Source organism: Equus przewalskii, chromosome 20, assembly GCF_037783145.1.
Source record: "Equus przewalskii isolate Varuska chromosome 20, EquPr2, whole genome shotgun sequence".
NCBI classification, from domain to species: domain Eukaryota; kingdom Metazoa; phylum Chordata; class Mammalia; order Perissodactyla; family Equidae; genus Equus; species Equus przewalskii.
In genome coordinates, this window is record NC_091850.1 from 18,832,302 (window position 1) to 18,857,041 (window position 24,740).

General features: G+C 37.8%; 1 protein-coding gene across 4 annotated transcripts in view; it reads right to left on the reverse strand.

Annotated features, from left to right (window-relative positions):
• Positions 1-13,157: 13,157 nt before the first annotated feature.
• The window catches only part of ITGA1 (integrin subunit alpha 1), a 148,065-nt gene continuing 136,482 nt past the window's right edge, over positions 13,158-24,740 (reverse strand). Inside the window, exons 29-30 of one of the 4 annotated variants that reach the window (XM_070586895.1) lie at positions 20,173-20,261; positions 13,158-16,759 (exon numbers count right to left, since the gene is read on the reverse strand). In XM_070586895.1, the coding sequence (XP_070442996.1) occupies positions 20,217-20,261 (45 nt within the window). In that variant the 3' untranslated portion in view covers positions 13,158-16,759; positions 20,173-20,216. Of the gene's footprint in view, positions 20,262-24,740 lie in introns of all 4 variants that reach the window. The other 3 variants (XM_070586894.1, XM_008530872.2, XM_070586896.1) reach the window with 3 other exon arrangements.

Below are 24,740 nucleotides of genomic sequence, written 5' to 3' on the forward strand. Positions count from 1 at the left end.
ATTTTCACGCATTTGTAAATGGAAACTTGTCAGCCTTGCCAGTCTCTGAGGGCAAATGAGATCCCATTCATGCCAATGTCCAAATGTCCTCCTCTCACTCTTCCCACTTATATATGTAGGGACCTCAACCCCTGAACTATTTCTTACACCCCTGGGTTGTGGCTTACACACATGTGCTCGAAGAGCAGTCCTGGCTGCTGTTGGCCTCTGGGGCTTGGGGCCCTTGCTCTCCTCCACCACTAAATGGGCATAGTTCCCTTTCCATTTCCACAGCTTGTGATGATTTCAGACTTCATGCTGCCAGGTCTTCTTGCAAGTCTCTCTTAAAATGAGAAGGCTGCTACCTCCCCTCAGACCAACATTCTCTTAGAGGGATTCCCCAGAAGGCTTGCTTATGTCCCAGCGCGTTACAAGATCCAGTGGGGTTTACCCATAGCTGTTACTGCCTCCCCTCCCCCTCGGTGCATACCCACCTCCAGGGTAGCTTGGTCACAAAGCATTCAGTAAGTTATTACATTACATCCAGAAACACTATTTCCTCCTGACCCTTGGCTCTGTTTCTGAGTCTGGCTCAGAATTTTTTCCACCATATTTCCTTGCAATTTGGCTTCTGTTCTTTTCCATTCTCCGCCTTCTCCTTCCCCAACTACCTAATTCCACATGACACATTATGACTAAATCTCAGCTCCAGCCCCAGCACAAACCCCTGCCATGTTTTTATGTATATTTTCTAAGTATAAGATTTTACTAGTGATTGTATTAGTTTTTTCTTTAACAGCTGCATATAGGTATAACTGACATATGATAAACTACACATATCTAAATTGCACAATTTGATAGGTCTTGGCATTTCATATTTATACTTTGAATGAACTTTTGAATGATATCATAAGATTTTTTAAGGTACATACACGTAATTGTATAGGAGTGTGTGTGTGTATGTGTATGTGTGTGTGTTCACACATGCATGCATATTTGCGTGTGGGGTTGAAGGGCAAGGAGGAGGAGGCATTCACAGAAGGCAAGCTAATCTGAGGATCCAGACAGAGTCTTGCTGTCTACAGGTCTTGTCTGACGGACCCATACAGCTACTTGAGCTGTGGAACATCTAACAGGGAGAAACCATCCCTAGGGCATGGTCAAGGCGGGAAATATTAATCCAAGGAACAAACAGTCTTCAAAGGGCAAGATTCATTTGAGTAAAGCAAGATGTCAGCTCTAAATCCCAACAGGGAGAAAACGTACTAGAAGGATTACAGAGCAAAAATGGTAGGACCATCCCAGTGATACAGTATAAACTAGCACTACATTTTGGCTAAATTGTAGCATAAATGGAGTGGTAGATATTTTTTCATTTCAGCAGACTCATTACTGGATCATGAACCAGAGGAGGGACTGACTACAAGTTAGAAGCCACTGAAAGGGTTCAGAGTATGCCACCCCAAAATATGCCATTTTGACATAGAATTATCTTGAGCTAAAGGCAATTAAGAATGAGCAGATAAAAAAGAAACTCTCTGTCCTTCCCCTCTCTACCAGGAAGGACAGGACAATTCTTAATCACCAGAGACAACTGTACACTCTTATAAGCCTAGAGAGGGCACCAGAGAAATCTACATAACAAACCTTATTAACTAGCCCTCATCTCATTGGTTTCCCCAAATACTTACCTTTCCTCAGTTTCCTGCCCCTAAAAGCTTAAACCACTTTTCCTTCGTCTTATCATTTCTCTACGAAATTACTGTTCTCTGTTAAGATGCTATATAAGTCCCAAGTTCTAACCACCCCTTCTGTTGGAGGAGGTCATTGGGAGGATGTGACCATCTGTTGACCCCTGAGCTGGACCTGGGTCAGTGGAGGCTCCTCACCCCCTCCCATGCTTGGAATGTATGTTCCGCCCACTGTTCTCATAGCTGGAGCCATTTCAAGGATGCAGCCTTGAGAGAGCAGTGTGTTGTTGAGACCACCTGGCCGTTAAATGTGACTGAACTCCATTAAGGCCTCTATATAAACTTCAGATTCTGATGAGCAAGTGCGGAATTTTACTCAACTTGCAGCCTCCAGGACGAGCCTCGTATGTAAGTTCCCTTGCTTATTAAACCTACCACCTACCAATCTAGAGTGGTCTGCCTCTTTCTTTGGTCTCTCCTTGCCCTCTGTGTGTGGGGGCCAGTTTGCAAACCAACACTTTCGAGTTACTTATCACTGAGTTTCCTGTGTGTGTGCTCCATGCACGTGTTAATAAACTTATGTTTGTTGTTCTGTCTTTTGTCAGCCTAATTCACAGGGCTTCAGCCAGAGAACCTAGGAGGGAAGAAGAAAAAAGTTTTTTCCTTCCCTACCACCAAGCATGTTCAAGTGATCAATACCATGAGCAGAAGAAAACAACTATGGCCTGGACACCAAGCTGTACAGCCTGAGTTGAAACCATCACGGTAATAAGAGGAGCGAAGGAAAAGGATGACAGGAGGACAGTATTGCTGCTAATTGATATTTGTGAGAGATACATGCTAGAAACCTACAGAAAATCAGAAAGAAAGATTTAGGCCTGGGGTTCATACACATCTCTAAGTAGGACTTGAGTTAGAGAAATCTTATTGTAATGCTATAATCTAACTACTGCATGCCTCAACATAACTACTTACATGCCTGAGAGTCCAAGGATTACACACATTTCCTTGGTATATTACATATTATTGCATATAAGTTGCCATTTATCTTTGCTTATAGTCTATTTCCAATCCTCACTGCTGAACCCCTGGATTAGAGTTTCCTTATATGCTCCTCTTACTGGCTCTCAATATTTGCAGCAAAGCTTCAGAACTTCCTGTATTTATCATCCTTGAGTTGCAGGCTGCAGAGATGAGCATGTGGATGGAGGGGAAGAAAGGTGACAAGCATCAACACTGATCAGATAAGATTAGATCAACCGGTTCCTGAGTTACTTTTTATATGATGATACACAGTTTAATTTGAACAAAATGTTCAAAACTAACCTCTGCTATTCTACATGCTTAAAAATATAGATGAATATTCTATAAACTGTGGCTAAAAGAAAATGTGCCGACTTTTGACTAAAAACATTAGTCATATTTGTGAATGCCAATTACATGGGAATTACATTTAAAATAGTTTAAATAAGTTATTGGAAATCTAAAAGCAAAACAATTCTCTTCTAGCCCTAAATTATTACAGAAATTAAAAACCTTCATATACCAAGGAGACTATTCAGGATAGGGAGTTGGGAAGGGGCAGCGAAAGATTTATTTGACTGTCTACCATATGCTAAGAATGCCATGTATATTTTTATTTTAAATTTATTTTATTTTGGCTTCTCATAACAACTTTATGAGCGAGTATTATGATGTCCATTGTGTGAGTGAAGAAGCTCATTCTTGGAGAGCCAAGGTCAGGAAACATGCCCAAGCATGTGCAGCTAATAAATGTCAGAGTGACATGTGGGCCCAAGTCTCTCCAACTCCAAAGTTCATTCTTTCCAGTATATTCTGTGGCCAAATTATACTTTGAGATGCAAAATCCCAGATCACACTCTTCAAAACCATTTTATAGGAAAAGAATCACATCAACTTATTAGGTCGTTTAGGCAGCATATAGGATCTGAGTACATTTCAGCCTGGTCAATACAAGGCATGTAAACACGTTCAATACTAGGTATGATTTTCTCTCAAGACCCCTATTGCCTGATAGGAAATACAAAAAGAAGAAACCCAACTATAAAATAAACACAATCTCCTCCTGCCACATACACAAGTTTCAAAGACAAGAAAAACGAACTAACAAATATATCATAATCACAAAATGCATCCATACAATGGAATACTACTCAGCAATAAAAAGGAATGAACAGCTGATACTTGCAGCAACATGGAAGAAATGCAAACTGTTTATGCTAAATGAGAAAAGGCAGATATGGAAGGCTACATACTTTATGAATTCATTGATATGACATTCCGGAAAAGGCAAAACTAAAGTTAGGACAGGAATCAGATCAGGGGCAGAGGCTTGAGAGGAGGGGAGAATGGCCTAAAGCAGACATGAGGAAACATTTAGGGTGATAGAAATATTTTACATCTTGGTTTACATCTTGGCTACATACTACGTACATTTTTTGAAACCCATAGAACTATTGATCTGAAAAGGATAAACTTTGCTGTATATAAGTTATACCTCAATAATCATGATTTAAAAAATTTTTAAAGTTCAAATTAAAAAGAAAATATAAATCTATAGAAAAGGACATAGGTGGGGGTAAAGTTTGGGCTACAGAAATGTAGGGGAAGGAACTGTGGTGGGAGTGGACCTTAGGATGCAATTTAAGGACACAAAATGCCAATACTAATGCCCCAATGTCTAGAAAAGGAAAGAAGAGAGACTAACTCTTCATAGTTAATCACATCTTTAAAAGGCATTTTCAATCTAAGCATATTTGGCTGCCTTGACTATAAATTGATTAGAGAGAATGATATTTCCTTTTATAGTGAGAGGAGATCATACTTAACACAAAGCAAAGGCCTCATTGGAGAGCTAGGTAGCCCCTAGGAAGTCTGAGCCGCCCCTCTTCCTCTATTATGTCTCTCAGTTCAAGGAGGCCTCCCCGACGATGCCATCAAATGCAATTCAATCAACATTTCTGGGAAACTCTTGTGTTCCTTCTTATTTTTGCCTTCAGCCAACGTCTGAATTCTGTGTAGTGAGGAAAGTTCCTCTCCTCATGCTAAATACGTCCTGTCACCTTCAATCCAGCACATGTTTGTTGAATGTCTGTTGTGGCCAACGACTGCACAGAAAGCAGAGAAAGGGCAAAACAGAAGTACAGTGCATCCTGCCCTCAGGAAGCTGACAGTCAGCTTGTGGGGTCAGAAGTACTACTTTTGTTTGTTTGTTTTGTTTTTGTTTTTTGAGAAAGATTAGCCCTGAGCTAACTGCCACCAATTCTCCCCTAACTGCCACCAATTCTCCTCTTTTTGCTGAGGAAGATTGGCCCTGAGCTGACATCCATGCCCATCTTCCTCTACTTTATATGTGGAATGCCTACCACAGCACAGTGTGCCAAGCGGTGCCATGTCCGCACCCGGGATCTGAACCGGAGAACCCCGGGCCACTGAAGCAGAACGTGTGCACTTAACCGCTGCGCCACCAGGCCAGCCCCTAGAAGTACTCCTGTGATTAGGCTCCTACTTGGACTTTGCCAGTGCAGGTTGGAAGGACTGGAGGACGAGAGTCAGTTTACATTCAGGATTGAGGAGCGTCATAAACAAAGTTACCTTAATGGAGGAGATAGATAAAGCAATGATTGGCATCTGAAAGGAGGACAACTTTGATTACAGAAAAGTGTCTGACCTGGCTCCTGTTGGTGAGTTACAACAGAAAGCGTTGTTTTTAGGAGTGAGAGCACCAGGGTAACTGAAAGTCATATAGACACAGAAGGAAAGTATTCGCATCCCCATTTCAGAAGAGAGGACGGATTGCACCTTTGTACTGAAGATGCCAGCAGCAGGAGATGCCAGGAGCAAGAAGCAGAGGAAGAAAATGGCAGGAACCACTTGATAACCAAGAAGTTGTGTTCATCAGCATGAGACAGCCCGTTGGGGATTTCCAGAAAGAATTAGAGGGTAGTTGTTTTTTAAGGGCCAAGAATAAGTAGACTGCAGATCACAGAACAAGGAATTCAGTACATCCAAGGATGTTTCTAAGTGTTAACATGAGCTCAGTTTACCTTCAGGTGAGCCTGGAATAGGTATACCTGGGTAAATGCACATGTATGAAATTAAAATGCCATTTAGTGACATTTGGACTGGTGCAGACTGTAATTACCGTAGGAATTCAGAGAAGGGAGTGATCATAGTGTGCTGTGTGGTAGGCTTTCCTTGAGAAAAAGACTGGAGCTTGAGTGTTGACATATTTAACTTACAACTCTGCAGAAAACATTTCCCAAAGAATGGTCAGAAAATAATTTCCCTCAGACAGACAGCATTTTTTGATACCTCTTTGAAGGAATGGAGATCGCCCCTTGGTTTTCAGGTGTAAAATTACTTGCATACAATATATACTCAATAAATTTCTGTTAAATTAATATTTTAATAAATGAATAGCATCCTAAATATTTTAAAACAATGTATAGTTTTAGAGTTTTAAATGTTAGATGAGTCTTAAGGAAGGCACTATATAGATTCATGATATATTATGAGGAACATGTGTTGAATTATCTTGAAAAATATTTTTAATTCTTCCTTTGTACTTTCATAGATAGAATTTTGGAGTTTTAAAATTTTTCCATTGTACTTTCATAGATAGAATTTTGGAGTTTTTTAATTTTTCCTTTGTACTTTCATAGATAGAATTTTGGAGTTTTTTAATTTTTCCTTTGTACTTTCATAGATAGAATTTTGGAGTTTTTAAATTTTTCCTTTGTACTTTCATAGATAGAATTTTGGAGTTTTTTAATTTTTCCTTTGTACTTTCATAGACAGAATTTTGGAGTTGGAAAGGTTCTCAGAGAAACTTTCTGGTCTGAAGTTCCATTCATATAAGAATAAACTTTGAAAGACATAGCAATGTTCAATCTAAGCACATCGAAATTGATTAAAGAGAGCTGATGCTTCCTTTTATAGTCAGTGGAAATAATATTTAAACATAAAGCAAATGCCTCACTGGAGAGCTAGGTATCCCCTAGGATGTCTGAGCAGTCCCTCTTTCTGTTGATTTTATTTCAAATATCATTTGAGCGGATGGTACAAGTTGAATCACTTAATAGGCAATCCCACGCAACTTCTCTCTTACTCCTTCTATGGAGACTGGAAGTTAAATATTCTATTTCCTTGCCATTAGGAATGGTCATGTAACACTATTATGGCCAACAAGGCGTAAGTGGAAGTCTGCTGGGAGGAAGGAATTCTGGGAAATCTTTTCTGATTCTGATTTTTTTTAAAAAAGGTCAGACTGGACTTCTCCCTACCTTCTTCCAGCTTGGAACACAGCTGTCATTCCGGAAGGGGCAACAAACTGGCTTGTGACCAAGGCCAGCAAAAAGGCCAAGAGAATCAAAGTTTCCAAGAACTGACGATGATATCACTGAGCTACAGCAGCAGTTCAAACTTATCTATCATTGGACTTCCGGTCATGTCAGAAAATTAAGCCCACTCCTTTTTAATTATTTGTTAAAATAATTAAGAAGTTTAATTTAAAAAATATACTTTTTATTATAAGGTTCCTTTCCTATTTCAAGAATATCTTCTAAAAACAAGTATCTTTTAACCTTTATTTGATTAACTAATATGCGTCAGAGGATTAAGTGACCTCTTCTATTTTATCTATATTATTATTCTTGTCATTTTAAAATTTTTATTTGACCAGGGTAGCTTTTATTCTTTTCCCCAAAACACGCCCATAGGTGGCACATTTTGGTGTCTTGGGGTTTCCAGTGTTTGTGTTGCATACTTGTACATGAAGGGGGACTGAGCTGGGATTCGAAAGTCATTTTCCTTTTGCCTCTGGTCTTCTGTTTTCTAGTTTTCCATGTTACGGATGAGAAATCTGTCGGAGTCTAATTTTTTTTCCTTTGTACGCAATATCTTTATCTCTTGAGAACTTTATAAGATTTTCTCTTTGTCTTTTGAATTTGAGATTCCACTAGATCATTTCTAGGATTGTGCCTTTTTAAGAACAATCCTGGCTGGAACTTGGTGAGCCTCTTTCATCTGAAAATTCTAGACGTTTTTCAGTTCTGGGAAATTTCCTTGTGTTATTTCCCAGATTATTGCTTCTCTTCCACCTGTACCTTTCCATTCGCCAGTAAATATTCTATGCATAGCGGGTCTTCTCCTTTTCAGTTCTTTTTTTCCTGTTTTTGTTCCTGAGAGCATTGCCTGCTTCTGTCACCCAGCTTCATCACCATCCTTTGAGGTGATGATTTCTGTCAAAGTCTAGGTATTTATAATTTCCTTTTTAAAAATATTTTTCTCTTTTTGGTCAGCTTTGTTAAGGTATAATTTCCATACAATAAAATTCACTAATTTTAAGTGGGCAATTTCAAGAGTTTTGCCAAATGTATACAGTCATGTAACTATCACCACAATCACAATGTGGAACTTTCCCATCACTCCAAAGAAGTTTCCTCACAGGTCTTTGCAGTCAGTCATTCCCCCCAACTGCCACCTTGGCTCAAGCCACAGCAACTGCTATCTGCCTTCTATCACATAGTTTTACCTTTTCTAGAATTTCATATAAATTGAATCATCCAGTATGTGGCCTTTAGCGTAATGCTTTTGAGATTAAACTAGCTCTGTTGTTGCGTATCAGTAGTTCATTCCTTCTGTATTGATGAGTAGCATTCCACCGTCTGGCTATTCTACAATGTTTTTTTTTTTTGTTTGAGGAAGATTAGCCCTGAGCTAACTGCTGCTGCCAATCCTCCTCTTTTTGCTGAGGAAGTCTGGCCCTGAGCTAACATCTGTGCCCATCTTCCTCCACTTTATATGTGGGACGCCTACCACAGCATGGTGTGCCAAGCGGTGCCACGTCCGCACCCGGGATCCGAACTGGCAAACCCTGGGCCAGCGAATTGGAACGTGCACACTTAACCACTGTGCCACTCGCCGGCCCCCCACAATTTGTTTAAATGTTGTAAACAATTTTAAGCCACTCTAAACTGAGTTTTATATTACATGAAAACAAATACAGCCTTAAATGAATTATTATTTCTCCAAAATACTTATTTTGTTCTGGAACATGTATACAAAAATATTTATATTTTTTATGCAAATGGAAGATGATTAATTTTAGTGTTTTGATTTATAATATTTGGGTATTATGGCTTTGATATTATCTAAAACTTTGGGAGAACCTTAAAGGCACTTTTAGGGATGGAATTCTTTAAGGTCTCAATTTCCTATCCTCTAAATAACCATTAAAAGTTTTTTTTCACATTTTTTAGTTTTTGTTTTAGTTAGTATTTACCATTTTTTATCAGAAGTAGCTTGCTAATGTTGAAATAGTCTTCATTTAAACTTTTTACCCATAAGCATAATAATATAAAGATCTAAAATCTTAAATAAGCACTACTAATTTTTTGACCTATGCCAGCAGCATACATGAGCTAAGACATTCTTTGTAAAATGCATTCTTTCATTTTACAAACCTTCATAATTCTATCAAGAACCCACTTGACACTATGAGAAAAGATCATCAGATGCAAAATGCATTATAGCTGTGTTGTATTTTGTGTCTGCATTGTCGTATATTGCCTTGATCTTCAAAACAGTTTATCGTATAGTAATGATCTTAATATTGCTACAATTTTATCAATTGGGCTCTTTTATTTTTTGAATAAGTTAAAACACTCATCTGAGAGTCCTGACAGTTGGTAGAAGGGAAATACTTTGAGAAATATTAACTGGAGAGGCAATTTTAGACACTAAAATAATATGGAGACAAAGATTAAATGAAGTATGACTTTGCACAATAAGCGGTAAGTTTATGGGATTCATTACTCTAGGATATAATTAATAGGTTAAAGAAGATTTAGATAAATGCACAGACACTTAAGTTGATGCAGAGCTAACATTAGAATATGGAAGGTAATTACATGCTTTCAAACAATTAGTGCTTCTCAGAAGCAGAGCAAGGCTGCAGCTGGAGTGAGAACTTCTCTCTTGGAAGAGCCCGAGATAGGCTGGGTCACACGTCATGAACATTGTAGAGAAGTTTCCAGTACTGAGTGACTTTTAAATTGCCTCCAAATCTGTGAGTCTATGATTAGTGACCACACTGTATGTTCATGGTTTTCCTCCCAAAGAGGTATAATAGCTGGATAAATAAAACTTTACTCAGTTTATCAATTCTTGCATTCATTCAATAATAAACAAATATTTCCTGTGTCTACTTCGTGCCAGGTACTACAAAGATAGATGTGTATTCTCCTGTATCAGTGTGTTTTCATTTTTCTTCCTGTGACTTCTTCTCAAGTCCCTGCTGTTGCGGGAAATGGCTTTGGAATCACACAGATCTTGGTTTTTATTTCAGTATCATCACTTACTGGCTTTATAACCTTGAACCGGCCCTTTAATTCCTTTGAGTCTCAGTTAAATTATCTGAAAAACAGAAATAATAATAATAATACCACCACTTAGTGTTATTGATCGGATTAAAAAGCATAATATGGAAAAAGTGCCTAGCCCAGTGCCTGGCACATGGGATGTAGGCAATAAATGTTAGACTTCTCTCTTTTTCCTCTCCTTGTAGAAAAATGGGAGACCACCCAGCTGCATCAGTTTCATTCAAAACTACCTGCTTTATGTGTCCCAATTGTAAATCTCCTGCAGAATACAAATGACCATTTAAACATTCAATCTTCATTCATGAAGATGTGGTCCATCTTAAAAGGTAGAAAACTGATGTGCTGTCAAACAATACACTAATTGGAATCTTTGCAGAAGTACTCACTTATAGTGATGAGGTATGCAGAATGGGCAGGCATGAAAAACGGGTTTGAAAAGTGTGGGAAAAGGAATAACAGATGGTACTTGGGTGCAAAGAGAATAGAAAAGTCTGAGAGTAAAGGAAGGAAGAAACTGGAAAATGAGAGACTCAGCATGTGAAACTAAAGAGCCCCGGGCATTTCATCAAGGACAGTCCCTGGCATGGCTAACTTCCAGCTCCACTAATTACAGTCTGATGGCCAATTCTGGATGCTATTCTTTATTTACCAGGTTGAGGCATTTCCACTCTTGTCTTTGGAATACCATTTGGAATTGTAGTGTCTAAATGAATCCGTGCCACACATACTCGGTTGAAAGGTTCTACAAAACCAAAAATTTGCTGAACGAAATGGAAGCTAAAGACCAAACCTGCAGATGTTTCAATGCTGCTTTTATTAATTCAAGCCAGCACTTGCCAGTGAAGTACTAACTAGAGCCTTGGCACATGACCAAACTGCATTCAACTATGAAGTGGCTGGCAGCCTGGGTGCCTATGGACAATGGTGCTTGCCCTATTATTCCTGCCATCAGGGAGGAATTGGACCACTGAAACTGGAATCTGTGCAGGTCAGGGACCCTACCTACTGATTTAAGCTCAAGTCTCAAAGTGGGATGACTCTATGATTCTGCTCTACTCCACGCAGAAGTTTCATTTCAGGCACCAATGAGTCCTTGAAAATCTGCTGGACGTTAAAATCAACACGAATACAAATCTAGGATTTCTATACTTAGAGGAATTCCAGGGGTCTTCTTCCCCCTCACAAGATTAGAATCTTCCCAAGTCTGGAATTGCACGCATCTTAAAGTTCACTTTGTTTGATATTAATATAGGCACCTCCAGCCCTTTTATGGTTTCTGTTTGCATGGAATTTTTTTTCTATCATTTTCCTTTCCACTTATTTTTGCCTTTGAATCTAAAGCCTGTCTCTTTTAGAGGGCATATAGATGGACCTTAGACTTTTATCAGCCTGACAATCTCTGCCTTTTGATTTGAGTGCTTAACCATTCACCTTTAATGTAATTATTGATATGGTCCAAGTTACATTTGCCATATTTCTATTTGTTTTCTATGTCTCCTGTCTTCTTTGTTCCACTGTTCTCCCTTTACTGACTTCTTTTAGTTAATGCTTGTAATATGCATTACAAAGTCTTGTAATGCAAGAACGCAAGATGCCAGGTCTTGTTTCTAGGAAAAATTATTTTTCTAGAATTGTCAATAAAATAACCCAGCTGGTTTTGCACAATAAATGAGCCATATTTGCTATTATTCTTGGTGAGATTGTCTTTCCCACCTTTGCCCATTCACTCCTTGCTCTCTGCCCCATCCCACTCCTGTTTGAAGAAGTAGGTAAAGAAGTAATTATTTGACATCTGGACTATGGAGAATTTTAGTATGGCATGTATATATGTGTATAATGTTTATTAACTTGGAAAGAATGTGTGTGTGTGTGTGTGTGGGGGGGTAATTTTCCTCCCTATTGATGGCTATCACCCTCTTAATACTAAAGAAAAATTAAGAAATATAATGCTAAATTTTTAAAAAGTACAGGGTACCATGTTCTCTGTGATTTGAACTGTGTCAAAATAGAAATATGTAAAAAATAAACACATATGCCCAGAAAGACAATTTAATGTTAGTAATTTCTGTGCTTGTGTAATGTCTGTTTTTGAATTATTTTTTCTGTTTTTCAAATTTTCCACAATGAGCATATATTCTCTTTTACCCTAAATGATTTTTTCCTGGTTTAAAAGTTGATACTCTTTTATTTAAAAACAATTGAAATAATATAGCTATTATAAAGAAAATAGAAATCACGTCCAGTCCTCTTAATGATCACTTCTATTCAGTTAACACTCTTCCTGACATGTGCCCATGATCATCACGTTAATGTTATAATCAGAGTAAACAAAGCTACCACAAAAGATAAGAAAGCAAATATTGTGCCTATGTTCCAGACTTACAAATAATAAGTGCCGATGTACGCCACATTTTATAGCAAATACATATATCCAGATGCTTTTTGGTACCTCCACTGCAATCTCATCCTGGGTGAAGTAGGAACAGAATTGCTTATCTCACAAGAAGAGAGAAAAGACAGGGCACGGGGGTATGTGGTGACGCAAATTAGGTACGGGACCAGGCGAATAACCTCTTCATAACTCAGTCTGTTTCCTCTGTAAAAACACCTCCATCATTCATCCTACACCATAATTTGAGGATGAAATCTTTTACAAGATGAACATGTGTTATTACTATTAAAAATTCTTCCTGTATTTTTTCTAGACCTTACATATTTTTATTTCTTTAAACTATAGATTGAATAGAGAAAATAACTTTTTTTTTTTTACTTCTTAGTGTTTTTTCTTGTTTCACTCTATGTGGTCCAATCTATTATTATATAGTAGATAATTTATTATTAAACCATCTCATTAGGAGAAGATATGTAGTAATAGGATTCTGTGGTTTTTGTCTCAAGTTTGCAAAAGACTAATCGCATTGCTATATTGTGTACAGGAAACACCACAGACAGACTTAATTTGCTTTCAGCTTTTTCCTTTTACAGCATCAAAGCGAAAACCTACTAAGGAGCTAAAAAAAAGTTGGAGTTGTGGGTGAAATATTAACCTTGGATAAAATTCATGTACTTAAAATTACAGTAGTCACATTTTTGAGTCATTTTTTTATTTAACATAGTAGACAGGATGCTCATTTACCTTGACGTAAAATACACAGCTGATACACAAGATAAGATAGAATTATACAAAAATACCAAATCTCTGACCTCAAAGCAGTGTACAGGATGCACCATACATCAGACATTCAAAACACTGTTTTACTCTCTCAGCTATTTCTAATTATATCAGCTTAAATGACTGTTACCTATAACTGATTTCTTTTAAAACATGGGTTTAAATTAGGCATCTGGTAAATTACTAGAGTTAACAAAGGTCACGCTTCTTTGTTCCTGAATGTGATCAAAACATTTTCTTCTAAGGAGTCGGTCCGATTAAAGTCTTGTAGAAATGCACATACCCTTAGGCTATTCATTTTAATGAGTTTATTCTGAGGTAAATAAAAAAACAAGCAATGCAATACACTTTATGTTAGACGGTGCAGAGAAGTTTATTGGAGTACCTATGATACATGTTTCAGGGCAGTAGTTATTATATACAACATTTTTTCTTTTTAGTAAAATGGATACAATTCTTTACACTGTCCATTAACACTTTTACAACCTCACAGTAGTAATACACAGTACAGCATTCTTCTTAGAGGCCATTGTTTCCCCATAAGGAAGGCAGAGAGGAGGCTGTTGCATCCTGAATAGGGGCAGAGGGTGTCTCAGAATTCAAGACTAAGTATGGGGATGTCCCACGTCACATGGTTCTAGTATGAAGAAGATCTGAGCTGTTGTTGCTTCAAATGATTGTTTTTACTTGAGCCCAAAGTGTGTTAAACTCCAGGAAATTAACCCTGGTTAATGGACAAGGAAAAATATACTCTATTTAATCAATTTATATGTGCAAAGTACATGTGTTAGTATTATGGGCGGGTATGACGTGGTCTGAGGGAGCTTACAGTATTCAAGGAGTAAAAGTATATACATAAAAGGTAAATAGCTTAATTTCCTCTCCTGCTCATTTTTCTGACTCGCAAGATGCCTCAGGGGCACGACAGGATGACTACCCCCTGGCACTGGACCTATGATGCTGTGACCTCTCAGGAAGCCACCGATGTGTTCTGTGTGGTGGCACCCTTCTGCTTGGCTACTCTGTGGAGGAAAGGAACAATCACATCCCTCCCTTTGCCCCATCCAATCTCTTCCCACCTCTTAAAGAACGGGGGTGGGGGCAGGGATTGTCAGCAGGGTATTGTTCAAGAGGACGCCTGGTTTACATTCTGTGTCATTTGGAAGATTTCTTTTTAAAATTTTGTCCCCATTCTATATGCATGGGTCAAACTGAAATAAAAGATTAAACATTGAGTCTCAGTCTTTTGTAGAAGAACTCCTGAAATTCCAGACTGTCTTTTTTCATAAAAACGTGACTTGAAATATGGTAAGATCAAACATCATTAGTTATGAGTGTCACTGGTCCTGAGTTTATTGCCATGATTTCCGTGGTGTGTTAGATAATTAAACGATTTCCAAGTCTCAAGTCGGCAACAAAGAACGAGCTACCATTCAAAGTCCTGTAAGGGGCACAAGGCTTAGAATGAACGACCTTGCCAAGGAAGCCCCAGGTCAAAACAGAACATCCCTGCTGTGCAGTTGAGAAGAGAAGAAACCAACTGAAAGGCAGAAGGCAGAGAGGGCCTGTAAAAGGGCTGTAGCTCCTGCTGCCCAATCCTAAAATCATTGAAATTCTCCAGTCTGTGCTGGGAGGAAAATGCAAGGACGCCTTATGTAAAGTTCTGAACTCATTAGCTATGGGGGAAGGGTTTTGATGTGTTTAAAAAAGAAAAGAAAACAAAAGCTGATCTCATAGGATGGAGTCCAAGGTTAGAAGTGATAACTCATCCTCACTTATTTTTTGTTATGGTAAAATTTCAGCAAGAAGTGCTTATGGATGTGTCTGATGTGGAAGGGCTGACCCCAGGATGTAGTGGGTTCAGGAGTTAAGCTCAGGAACTTTATAGGGGCAGAAGGATCCATTCTCATCAGTTAAGAACTAGACATCTGGGGTGCCAGATGTTGTAGGGAATAATGGGACTGGGGTTGAAGAGCCTACACACTCTCCTTTATGTTTCCTCAGGGTTGATAGTTAAAGGCGGTTACTTGGAATGTCTAAATGCAAGGTTAAATTTTAATATGAGGATCAAAGACATTGACTTGTTCACCAGATTACAATATTAGATGCTAAGTCTATTTTTATGGTTCTACATAAGATGTTGCACAGCAGTGCTTCCATTCAGGAAGTGGCAGCATTCATAATGTACCGCAGAGTCAGCATCTAGTGGTGGTCTCAGAAGTCCTGTGTAGGAGGCATTTAGGGTCAGTAGTCCGATTGGAAGCGGTTGCCCAGTGGACTCACCTTGAAGCTGTGTTTGCATTAAAGTCTGCTCTTTACAGTTAAATTGTTTATTTTAGTTAAAAAATAGCATCACTGTGAGCATTTTAAAGCCCTTCTTTTCATATTTTTGGATTATTATTTCCGTAGGTGAGGATGGGAATTGTAGGGTGCTGATGGAGACCCACCAGACGGTTGCATCCTGCCAGTTCCCCCATTGGTACAGTTGCTGATGGTGTTCCGTAAAGGTTTACAAATCTCTTAAAGATGTTCCATCTCTGAAGTACACTGCATTTTATTCCTATTACGTTATACCATCTCATCCCGTTAGACTGCCAGAGAAGAAGTTACAACTGAAATCCTGTATAAATGGTCACCTTGCAGAAGCTAGTATTCACAGCAAACAGAACACGTTTTAAACAGATTTTCCTCCATAGTCTCCCCAAAAATCTCCCTTGGGGGAGAAGACTAACAGAGGGGCACTTGAGAAGTTTTGAAAATAAATGAAGGGTACCTAGGATACTATTTTTAAAAAAGTGATCTGCCAGAAGCCTCTTTATTTGAACAATAACCATGCTCTGAGGCTGGGTCTTCCCTGGTTTTCTCAGTGTTGTGCAATCCAAGACAGTTAATTCGCATGGAGCAGATTACAACATGTTTGACAAAGGCGTCATCCTGTATGAAAGCGCATCGCCTGGAAGTTGGTGGGCTGGCCATTCACACTGCACCTCTGTGGCCCTTCGGGGGATGCTGACAGAGAATACAGCCAGGGCTTCTCACAGCCTCTACTACAACCCAGCTTTACTCAAGTACCAGGCAACCACCTTTTGCTCTTGGTGCAAGTATTTGTTTTCCAACTGAGCCTAGACGTTGATTTTCTAAAAGGAAAAGAGGAGGTATATATATATCTATCTACGCATTTGTAGGTAAAATTATTATGTTTGAGTAAGCATCAAATTTTGTAAAATATCTCCTCCAGAAGCTTCATTTCAAGCACATTTATGACAAAAAGTATTCAAGGATTAAATTATCCATGAACCTAGTGCTCAGAGAAAACAAATGAACAAATTGGATCATTGAAGCTCGAATTGGATCATAGAAATCACAAATATTTACAAAGAATAACCTTCACAGTATCAGTCCAGGACTCTAGATTCCTAGAGAATGTGAAACAGCTTCTCTGTGGCTGTGGAGGTCTGATTTTCACTGCGTGTCATCCTTTATATTTTCTTACTTTCAACTCTTTTCTTCTCCTGCAAGTTCACATCATTTTATTAATATTAAAGGAAGGCTATAGTATTAAAAATTGACATGGAAGAATGGGGAACTATGTATCATTATGTCTACTGGGCTTGAGATCAGTATTTTAAGCATAATTTGAAATACGATTATATTGTGTGTGTTTGCATATGTGTGTATATATATGTATATATATATACAATGTGTTATATTTCTTTCTATCTATCTATCTATCTAATCATCTATCACCTATCATTGTCATCTAATCTATCTCAATGGTGTGCTGAAGCCAGCTCATGCTGGTTCATGAGAGTTGACAGATAAAGTTTCAGGAATGTTGCAAGCTGTTTAGGGTTATGTTGGTAGCTTGAAAATGACCATGGCAAGAATATTTAAATCATGGGAACTGGCAAATGATACAAATTCGGAATATTTTCCTCCTGGAGAGCCAGTTGTTAAACGATTTATTAATATACCATTGTAGGCTTGGTCTGGAAAGGCACTTCATACATAGTTCACAGTGGAAGCAATAATCAGTTTTAAAAAATATCAAAATTAAAAAAAGAGAAAGTTTCTGGCAACTTAATTTAGCCAATAAGCTCATAGTCTTAAATATCACTCACTTTTCTTATTAAATGTTTTAAAATAAAATTATAGAGTTTAGTATATCTCTTAATCATTGACTATGTTTTAGAACATTTGCAAAAAGCTAATTTGGGACATCTGTTGACTTATTATTTTAATCAAAGCCTCTGCATTTATGTTTTTTAGATAGTTGCAGAACTGTAAGCTAAAGTTAAATATTAATGAAAATGAAAAGTATATGTAAAGTGGGTGAATCAAACTTTTCTTGTTGATATAACTTTTGTGTGTTTATCTTTTGTAAACCCTGTCATTTGGTGTTATTGAGGTATTTTGTACTTAATTTGTATGCCTGCATATGTGTGTGTGGGTGCATATGTGTTCATACACACGCATGCATACAGATGTACAGACACATACACACATAAACCTCCACAAATTATAATATTAGGGAAATAGTATATCTAGTTCATTAAATATTCTACTTAAACACCAGGAATGACATGTTAAAAAACGTGCCAGCCTTACAAGTAGCTATGTGATGTAGCCAAACAGCTCTTTCTCTCTTTTCTAAAAAAGTTCAAAATGCTATCATTTCTCTTTTTCTCCTTTGGGTTAAGAATATATTTAGTTCAAATGTGCACACTTCTGGTTCAGTGAATGTTTTGCCTAGGGATCACAGAGGCCGACTGAGAATTTAATTTTATGTGTTAGATTTATTTCTAAGAATGTGCTCAGATTGGAGCAGCACTGCTGAGCAGGTTTCCATGCACTGGAGTTGTGCAACATGGTGACCGTGAATAAGAGAAACTGGAGTTTTGTTGGGTAAAGAAAGAATAGGTGGAAAGAGTGATTTCTGAACCTGGAGATAAATAGTGGGAATGAAGGTAATTTCAAAAGTAGACATTTCTGAACAAGGACAGGCCAGTAGAAGGATACCAAATCTCTGGGAAGACTGAGCCTTCCTTCTAGCTATTGATGACCTTGGCCCTCCCCAGGTGCATGGCTTCGACCATCAGGATCTTAGATGTAGATGTGGAGAGTCATGAGGTAGGCTGACTCTGAGTCCTCAGATAATTCCTTGAAAATTAGTTTAAAAAATTAAATCCAGGGGCTGGCCCAGTGGTGCAGTGGTTAAGTTCATGCGCTCCACTTCGGCAGCTCGGGGTTCGCCAGTTTGCATCCCGGGTGAGGACCTAGCACTGCTCATCAAGCCATGCTGTGGCAGGTGTCCCACATATAAAGTAGAGGAAGATGGGCACCGATGTTAGCACAGGGCCGATCTTCTGCAGCAAAAGAAGAGGAGGATTGGTGGTGGATGTTAGCTCAGGGATAATCTTCCTCAAAAAAAAAAAAAAAGGAAACTAAAATTAAATCCACGGTATTTAATTTCTCCGTTGGTTTGCTGCATCATGAGAAAAGCAGAGTCCAGGACTTTCTGCATAATTACAGGTTCTGGTCTTGTGTTGGTCAATTGGGTGGAGAGAGGAGTTGTTGTAGACGTGACAGCAAATTTTACAGCAGTAGTTCACACATGCAGCTACTATACATTCATTCATTGTTATTTTCCTAAGAAATGGAGCAACCTAGGAGTTTATGCTACAGTAGAGTCCAATGCACCATAATGATTACTTCAAGAACAAAGAAGCACATACAAAGGTGTTACATCTTTCTGTTGGTGCGAGGTTTCAAACCTGAAATTCTTTAAAATACATTTCTGGAGTTCTATTTAAATATTAATAAGCCACACTTAAAAAGCAGTGGCTTCTTGGTAAAATACAATACTGAAATGGAATACTGCATTTTCAGAAAAATAAGAAATGTGTTTGGAAAATTAAATACCTTTAAAAAAATTAAAAATAAACATACTCTCACAGCTTGAGGGTTTGAATGAACCATGTACCAAGGAGTTGAGAAAACTCTTACTTTTGGTTACATCCTGGGACCCCTAACATTCAAAAGCTGCTCAGCAAAGATGACTTCAGCATTTCAGTGGCATCTATCTGCACTGCCATGTTCCATTCAGAAACCATTTTGGCATATCCCACAAACAGCGTGGCTTTTTGTGACAAATCACTGTTATGCCACACAAAACTGATGTGTTTTTTCAGTATAAAAGAGTTTTGAGTTTTAGAGCTCAATATCAAAATTAAGTGTGTTCTGTAAAAGCTTAAATTAATCCATTCAGTGCACTTGCTTTTAAACAAGTCTATCTTGATTTTCCACCCCAGATAGAATTTCAGCTCAATTACACTATTTTCCAAACACTCAGGAAAGAAAACTTTCCAGTGCAGAACCCAACACAAAGATGCTGACTATATTCTCTGTGATTTAATCCTATTTTCATTCCATATTGTCTACAGACTCTACCTGCAATTTTTTTCTCATTTGAATAGGGGGAAGTAATCTTTTTCAGGCAATTCCTTTCTTGGCATTAACAAATGTTGACTGTCATGTTGATGTCGATATCCATCAGGAATCAATGGAAAAAACTGAATTTATATTGTTTTGAAAGTAAATGTTTCAATGATCATAAAAATCTTTTAATGCACTCCTTAAATACTTTGAGTGGTTATTTAATATATAAACATATTTGTACAGGTTATTCTTCATCTTAAAAACACTTTGTAATTTTCTTAAATACTCATCAAAAATGAGTAATTATTTAAAAATACTTTTCATCATTTCATAAAATATATCTTTATGGTATTGTTTTGGGATCTAGTTTGATCTGTTATTTTCCAAGTGATTAATCCCTGATGGATTACATAAAGTTAGATGGATTATATAAGGACTATGTCTTTAATTGTATTTATAAATTTCTTGTCACATATTTTAGGCAAACCTGAGGATAGGTCATTGAATAATTATTTTTTCTTGTAAAATATTTCATTTCTCCATTTTCTTCTTTAGTGGTCTTTTGAAGAATCCAATCTGTTGAGAAAATACCAAACATAACACAATCAATTATTAGAATTTAGGTGATAAATACTAATCTCCTTGAATAAAATTTAAGTTAATAATACGTTAGCAATTTTGGGAATACAAACAATCAACATAATTGAGAGGTAGTCTTTTCATTGACTTATTAAGTAATAATGAATGTCAAGAAATGACATTTATGAAATTGTTATTTCACTTTTTAACTTTTTCATTGGTTAAATATATCATGTCTCCTAATAAAAATTAGTACATGTGGTTAACTAAAATAAAGAGTTCTGGGAAAACGTTTTAGGAGGTACAAATGGCAGTTAGCTGGCACTGTCTCTACTTTGCCATCATCTTTTTTGCAGTGATGTGGGAGAGAAATTTCCATCAGATAACTGACGGTCATAAGTTAAGGTCATTGGGATCGATGGAGAATCTGGCAGGTACGCTATGGCTAAGGGGTTGGGGAGATTTCTGAGTTGGGATTAACTTTAACTGTGTCAGAAGATCTATGAATATGGGCTTGACACGAAGAGCCTCTTAAAAACACCCTGTATCATTTGGATATGAAAATGGAGTCCTTGAAAATATGGAAAACTTCAGATAGGGGTGAACAAGGGTCATTTTTCATTATGATCTATGATCTGGGGCATCATAAAAATTACAAGTGATTTATCTACTTGTTTCCTATTATGGGTATTTTAAAAAAAGGAAATTAAGGGTCTTAGAGAAGTATTTTTTTCCCAAAATTTGCAAGTGAGCTATACTAGTTCAAGCAAACACAATAAGTTAACTTTTTGAAAGTGTGGTACCTTCATATCATATTAAACATGAAGTTATGGTAAATTCTGCAAGGAAATTATATATTTTTAAATTAATTATTGAACGATTGAATGCTTCGAGGGGATAAATGGTCAAAACATGCAGTGTTAAATCAGAGAAGTTTTACTCAGGGCTTTGTGTCTTCCGCCATGCTAGAATCTAGTTGTGGTAGATGAGGAAAAGGGAACAGCAGAACAAATGAACATGAAAAAACAATAAATTTGTCTTCTGTAGAATGCCAATTCTCCTACATGTCTCAGTCCTGTTCCTCTGAGCCAATTATAGAAGATTATAAAAGTTCTGGATTCACAAACCATTAGGCCCCTAAACTTGCGCCTGCTTGTCCTGAGTCGAAAATCAACCAGACTAGACTTTCACAAAAGCAGGTGGTGAATTACAAGGCTTTTCTCTTTCCTGCCCAGCCAGCTCTTGATCTTCCATCCTTCCTTTCTCAAGCCTTTTTCCTTCTTTTCAACCTTCCTTTGTTTTCACATATTAAATTTGCTATTTTAAAACTTACCGTCTGTTAACTTTTCCCCCCAACCAGTTCTGTTAACATTAGGTTTTTAGTGGAAGTTGGATGACTGGAGTGGAGATTAGGAGAATATAGTTTAGAGCCTCAACTGGACGGGGCCAATTCTAGACAAAATTTGAAGCAAGTCAAATTTGTTTTCTGCCTCCAGACTTTCCTTGTAGCATTCGCTTTCCTTCCTTTTCTTTCCGTATTTATGTAATGATCTTATTTATGCTCCCCTAGTTCAAAACCCTATAGCAAAGGGTCTGATTAATCAGTCTGTGGCAGAAAGTATGTGCTTAATGTGGAATGAATAAATTCAACCTAACATGTAAAAGGCTAAAAAATGGTGAGGTGTTACTCCCCATCCACACTCCCCAAGGGTATACATATTGAATGAGGAACAAAACTTTAGGGTTAATAAGTGAATCATCAATGGTGGAACTTCAGGCATCAGTATGAGATCAAGTTAAGGGAGAGGAGTGTCCTGCTTTCTCAGGGTTCTTCTGTGGCTGAGTCTCATTCTACTCTATCGGTTACACTGGCCTGAGTGGGCTTCCCCCTCAGCATGTGGTACCATATTTCAGGATGTGTTTCTCTATCTCTTTAAACCCATGTCCCCTACAAGGTTCTTCCTCTCAACATTAAGTAGCTAATAAGATTTTGTCTAGATTTTGTCTGCCATGTGTACTGCTAAGATGCAGATATAGACTGTGTCTTTTGAAATGGAATCATGGCCTGTCCCTTGCATGGAGTCATAGACTAGGAATTCCAGTGAATGCCCAGACTCGTGGGATTTGGAAAAAGGAGGAAGAAGAGATAGTCCGGAGGCGTCTGCTCCAGATCTAATTAGGATAAAAAAATGCCTGGGGATGAGAGTAGCTTTCTGAGCCTACTGCAGACCACACATATTCTTCAGGGATTTTCAACACAGCTTTCAATCAGGAGGAGGGGCCATTAATCTTCTAGGATTAATGGAAATGCTGAAAGTCTGAAGTCAACCAGAGACTCTCATTCCAAAATCAAATATTTTAATACTTTGCAGAGAGTTCATGACCCTCTTGAACAAAACCTAATTCTGGAGTCTGGAGTAAAGAGCCCTGTCCCACAGCATGCAGCAGTGGCATGTACCGGGAAAGGGATGGGTGTTGCAAAGAGAGCATCACTTGAATGCTGGCTAGCTGGTAATCTTGGGAGAGTTGCTTAACTTCTCTTTGCTTCAGTGTCCTCAAGTGAAAAGGGAGTTGAAATACTTAGTTGAAAATGTTGTAAGGACAACAGAGTAAATAAAAAGCAAGAGAGAACATAGAGCGGTGGGGTTAATAGTCTTGGCACTGAAGGGAAAAGACCTAGATTCAGATCCTTTCTCTGAAGCTTGACAAACCATGTGGCCTTTGGGAACATATTTAACTTTTCTATGCCTCAGCTTCCTCCTTTACAAAATGAGGTTCAAAATAGTGTCTTCCTCTTAGGGGTGATGTTAATATTAAAGTGGAAAAGCTTAAAACAGTTCCTGGCACATAGTAAGCACTCAGTCAGTGCTAGTTTCCTTCCCTTCTGCCATGGAATCACAGAGCTGGTTGCTGGATCTCCCACTGAAGCACCTGAACTAACTACACCTCCTGGTCAGGACAGTCCAAAGGTTGTTAAATGACCTTCCTTTGGGACTGAAAAGAAGATCTAAGAAGCGATCAGAATGTATCAACAAAGCATTTACTGGATGGAAGAATGTGTTTATTTTTACATTTCTGCTTTTTCAGACTGATGACCAAAAAACAGGTAGATGAAACTTGTTTGTTTTAAACAGGTATGTAGACAGGGAGAATCTATCCAAATATCAGCTCTGTCTTTTCTCTTCTCTTGTCAGCAGAGTCTTAGAACTATAGGGGAAGTGCAGTGCTCGGAAGACCACACTGAAAGAAACTAACAGTAACAGACCCTCTCTATTAGAGATACATAGGAATGAAGAAACCGCATTGTGTATTTCAAGCACAACCTTGACAACCTAAGCCAGGCCTTGGGTACCACAGTGTGGCAAAGCTCGGTATTACAGACAGAGCACTGATACCCCGGAAAGCAAGAGGAAAAGCTGGAGGTTTGAGATGTGGAAGAATTCTGTCTTGTGAGACTTTGCTGGAGAAAAGCTATGGATTCTATTTACTCACTTACATCTTTACATGGCTTTACTCCTCTTCTCTTCCAAGAGTAACCCCCCAAAAGAGAAAGGTAGTCATTATGAGAGTCAGAAAAGATAGGTACAGTTGATAATTTCGTGAGAGAGAAATTTCCTTTTTTAAACTATTTGATTAAAAGATAGTTCTATTGCTCAGATATTAGAAAAATGAATATGTAGCCACAATCTGTATTTTTAATACGGTTTAGCTATTTAACAAAACAATAGGTAAAAATATAGGGTGATATTATGCTAGAATAAATGTCAATTTGATGTTTAATTGGAAAAACATTAAAGTCAACTTTTCTATGGGATTTTATTCTCTATTAAATTTATCTTAAAAGCTATCATCTCTGGGGCTGGCCCTGTGCCACAGTGGTTAAGTTCAGTGTGTTCCATTTTGGTGGCCAGGTTCACAGGTTCAGATTCCGGGTGTGGACCTACATGACTCATGAACCATGCTGTGGTTGTGACCCACATACAAAATAGAGGAAGACTGGCACAGATATTAGCTCCGGGTGAATCTTCCTCAACAATAACAACAACAAAAAGCTATCATTTCACTCCAGCTTAATTTGAAAGTGGTACAGGTAAGAGTTTGAAAAATCTTTCATGCCTCAGTTTAAGTAAAACATCTATGTAAATATACAGAATTAACAGACAGAAAATAGATGGTTTCTTAGTTTCACAAGAGTATTTGAAATAGGAGTCCATGAAACTATAAGATTTCCCTTTCATCAACTAATTCATAAATCTCTCATCTCTCACTCAGGCACACAACTATTGTATAAAATGTGGTATATTTGTTGATTCATTAAAGAAGTATTTGATTTTTAAGATACAGAGAAAATAAGGCTTATCTTAATCATGATTCCATTTCTTACATATTCTTAAATTGACATTGGATTTCCTTCTTTTCTTTTTCTATAAAAGAGAGTTTCATTCTTCTCTGCTTATAAAAGTAATGCATACTTAA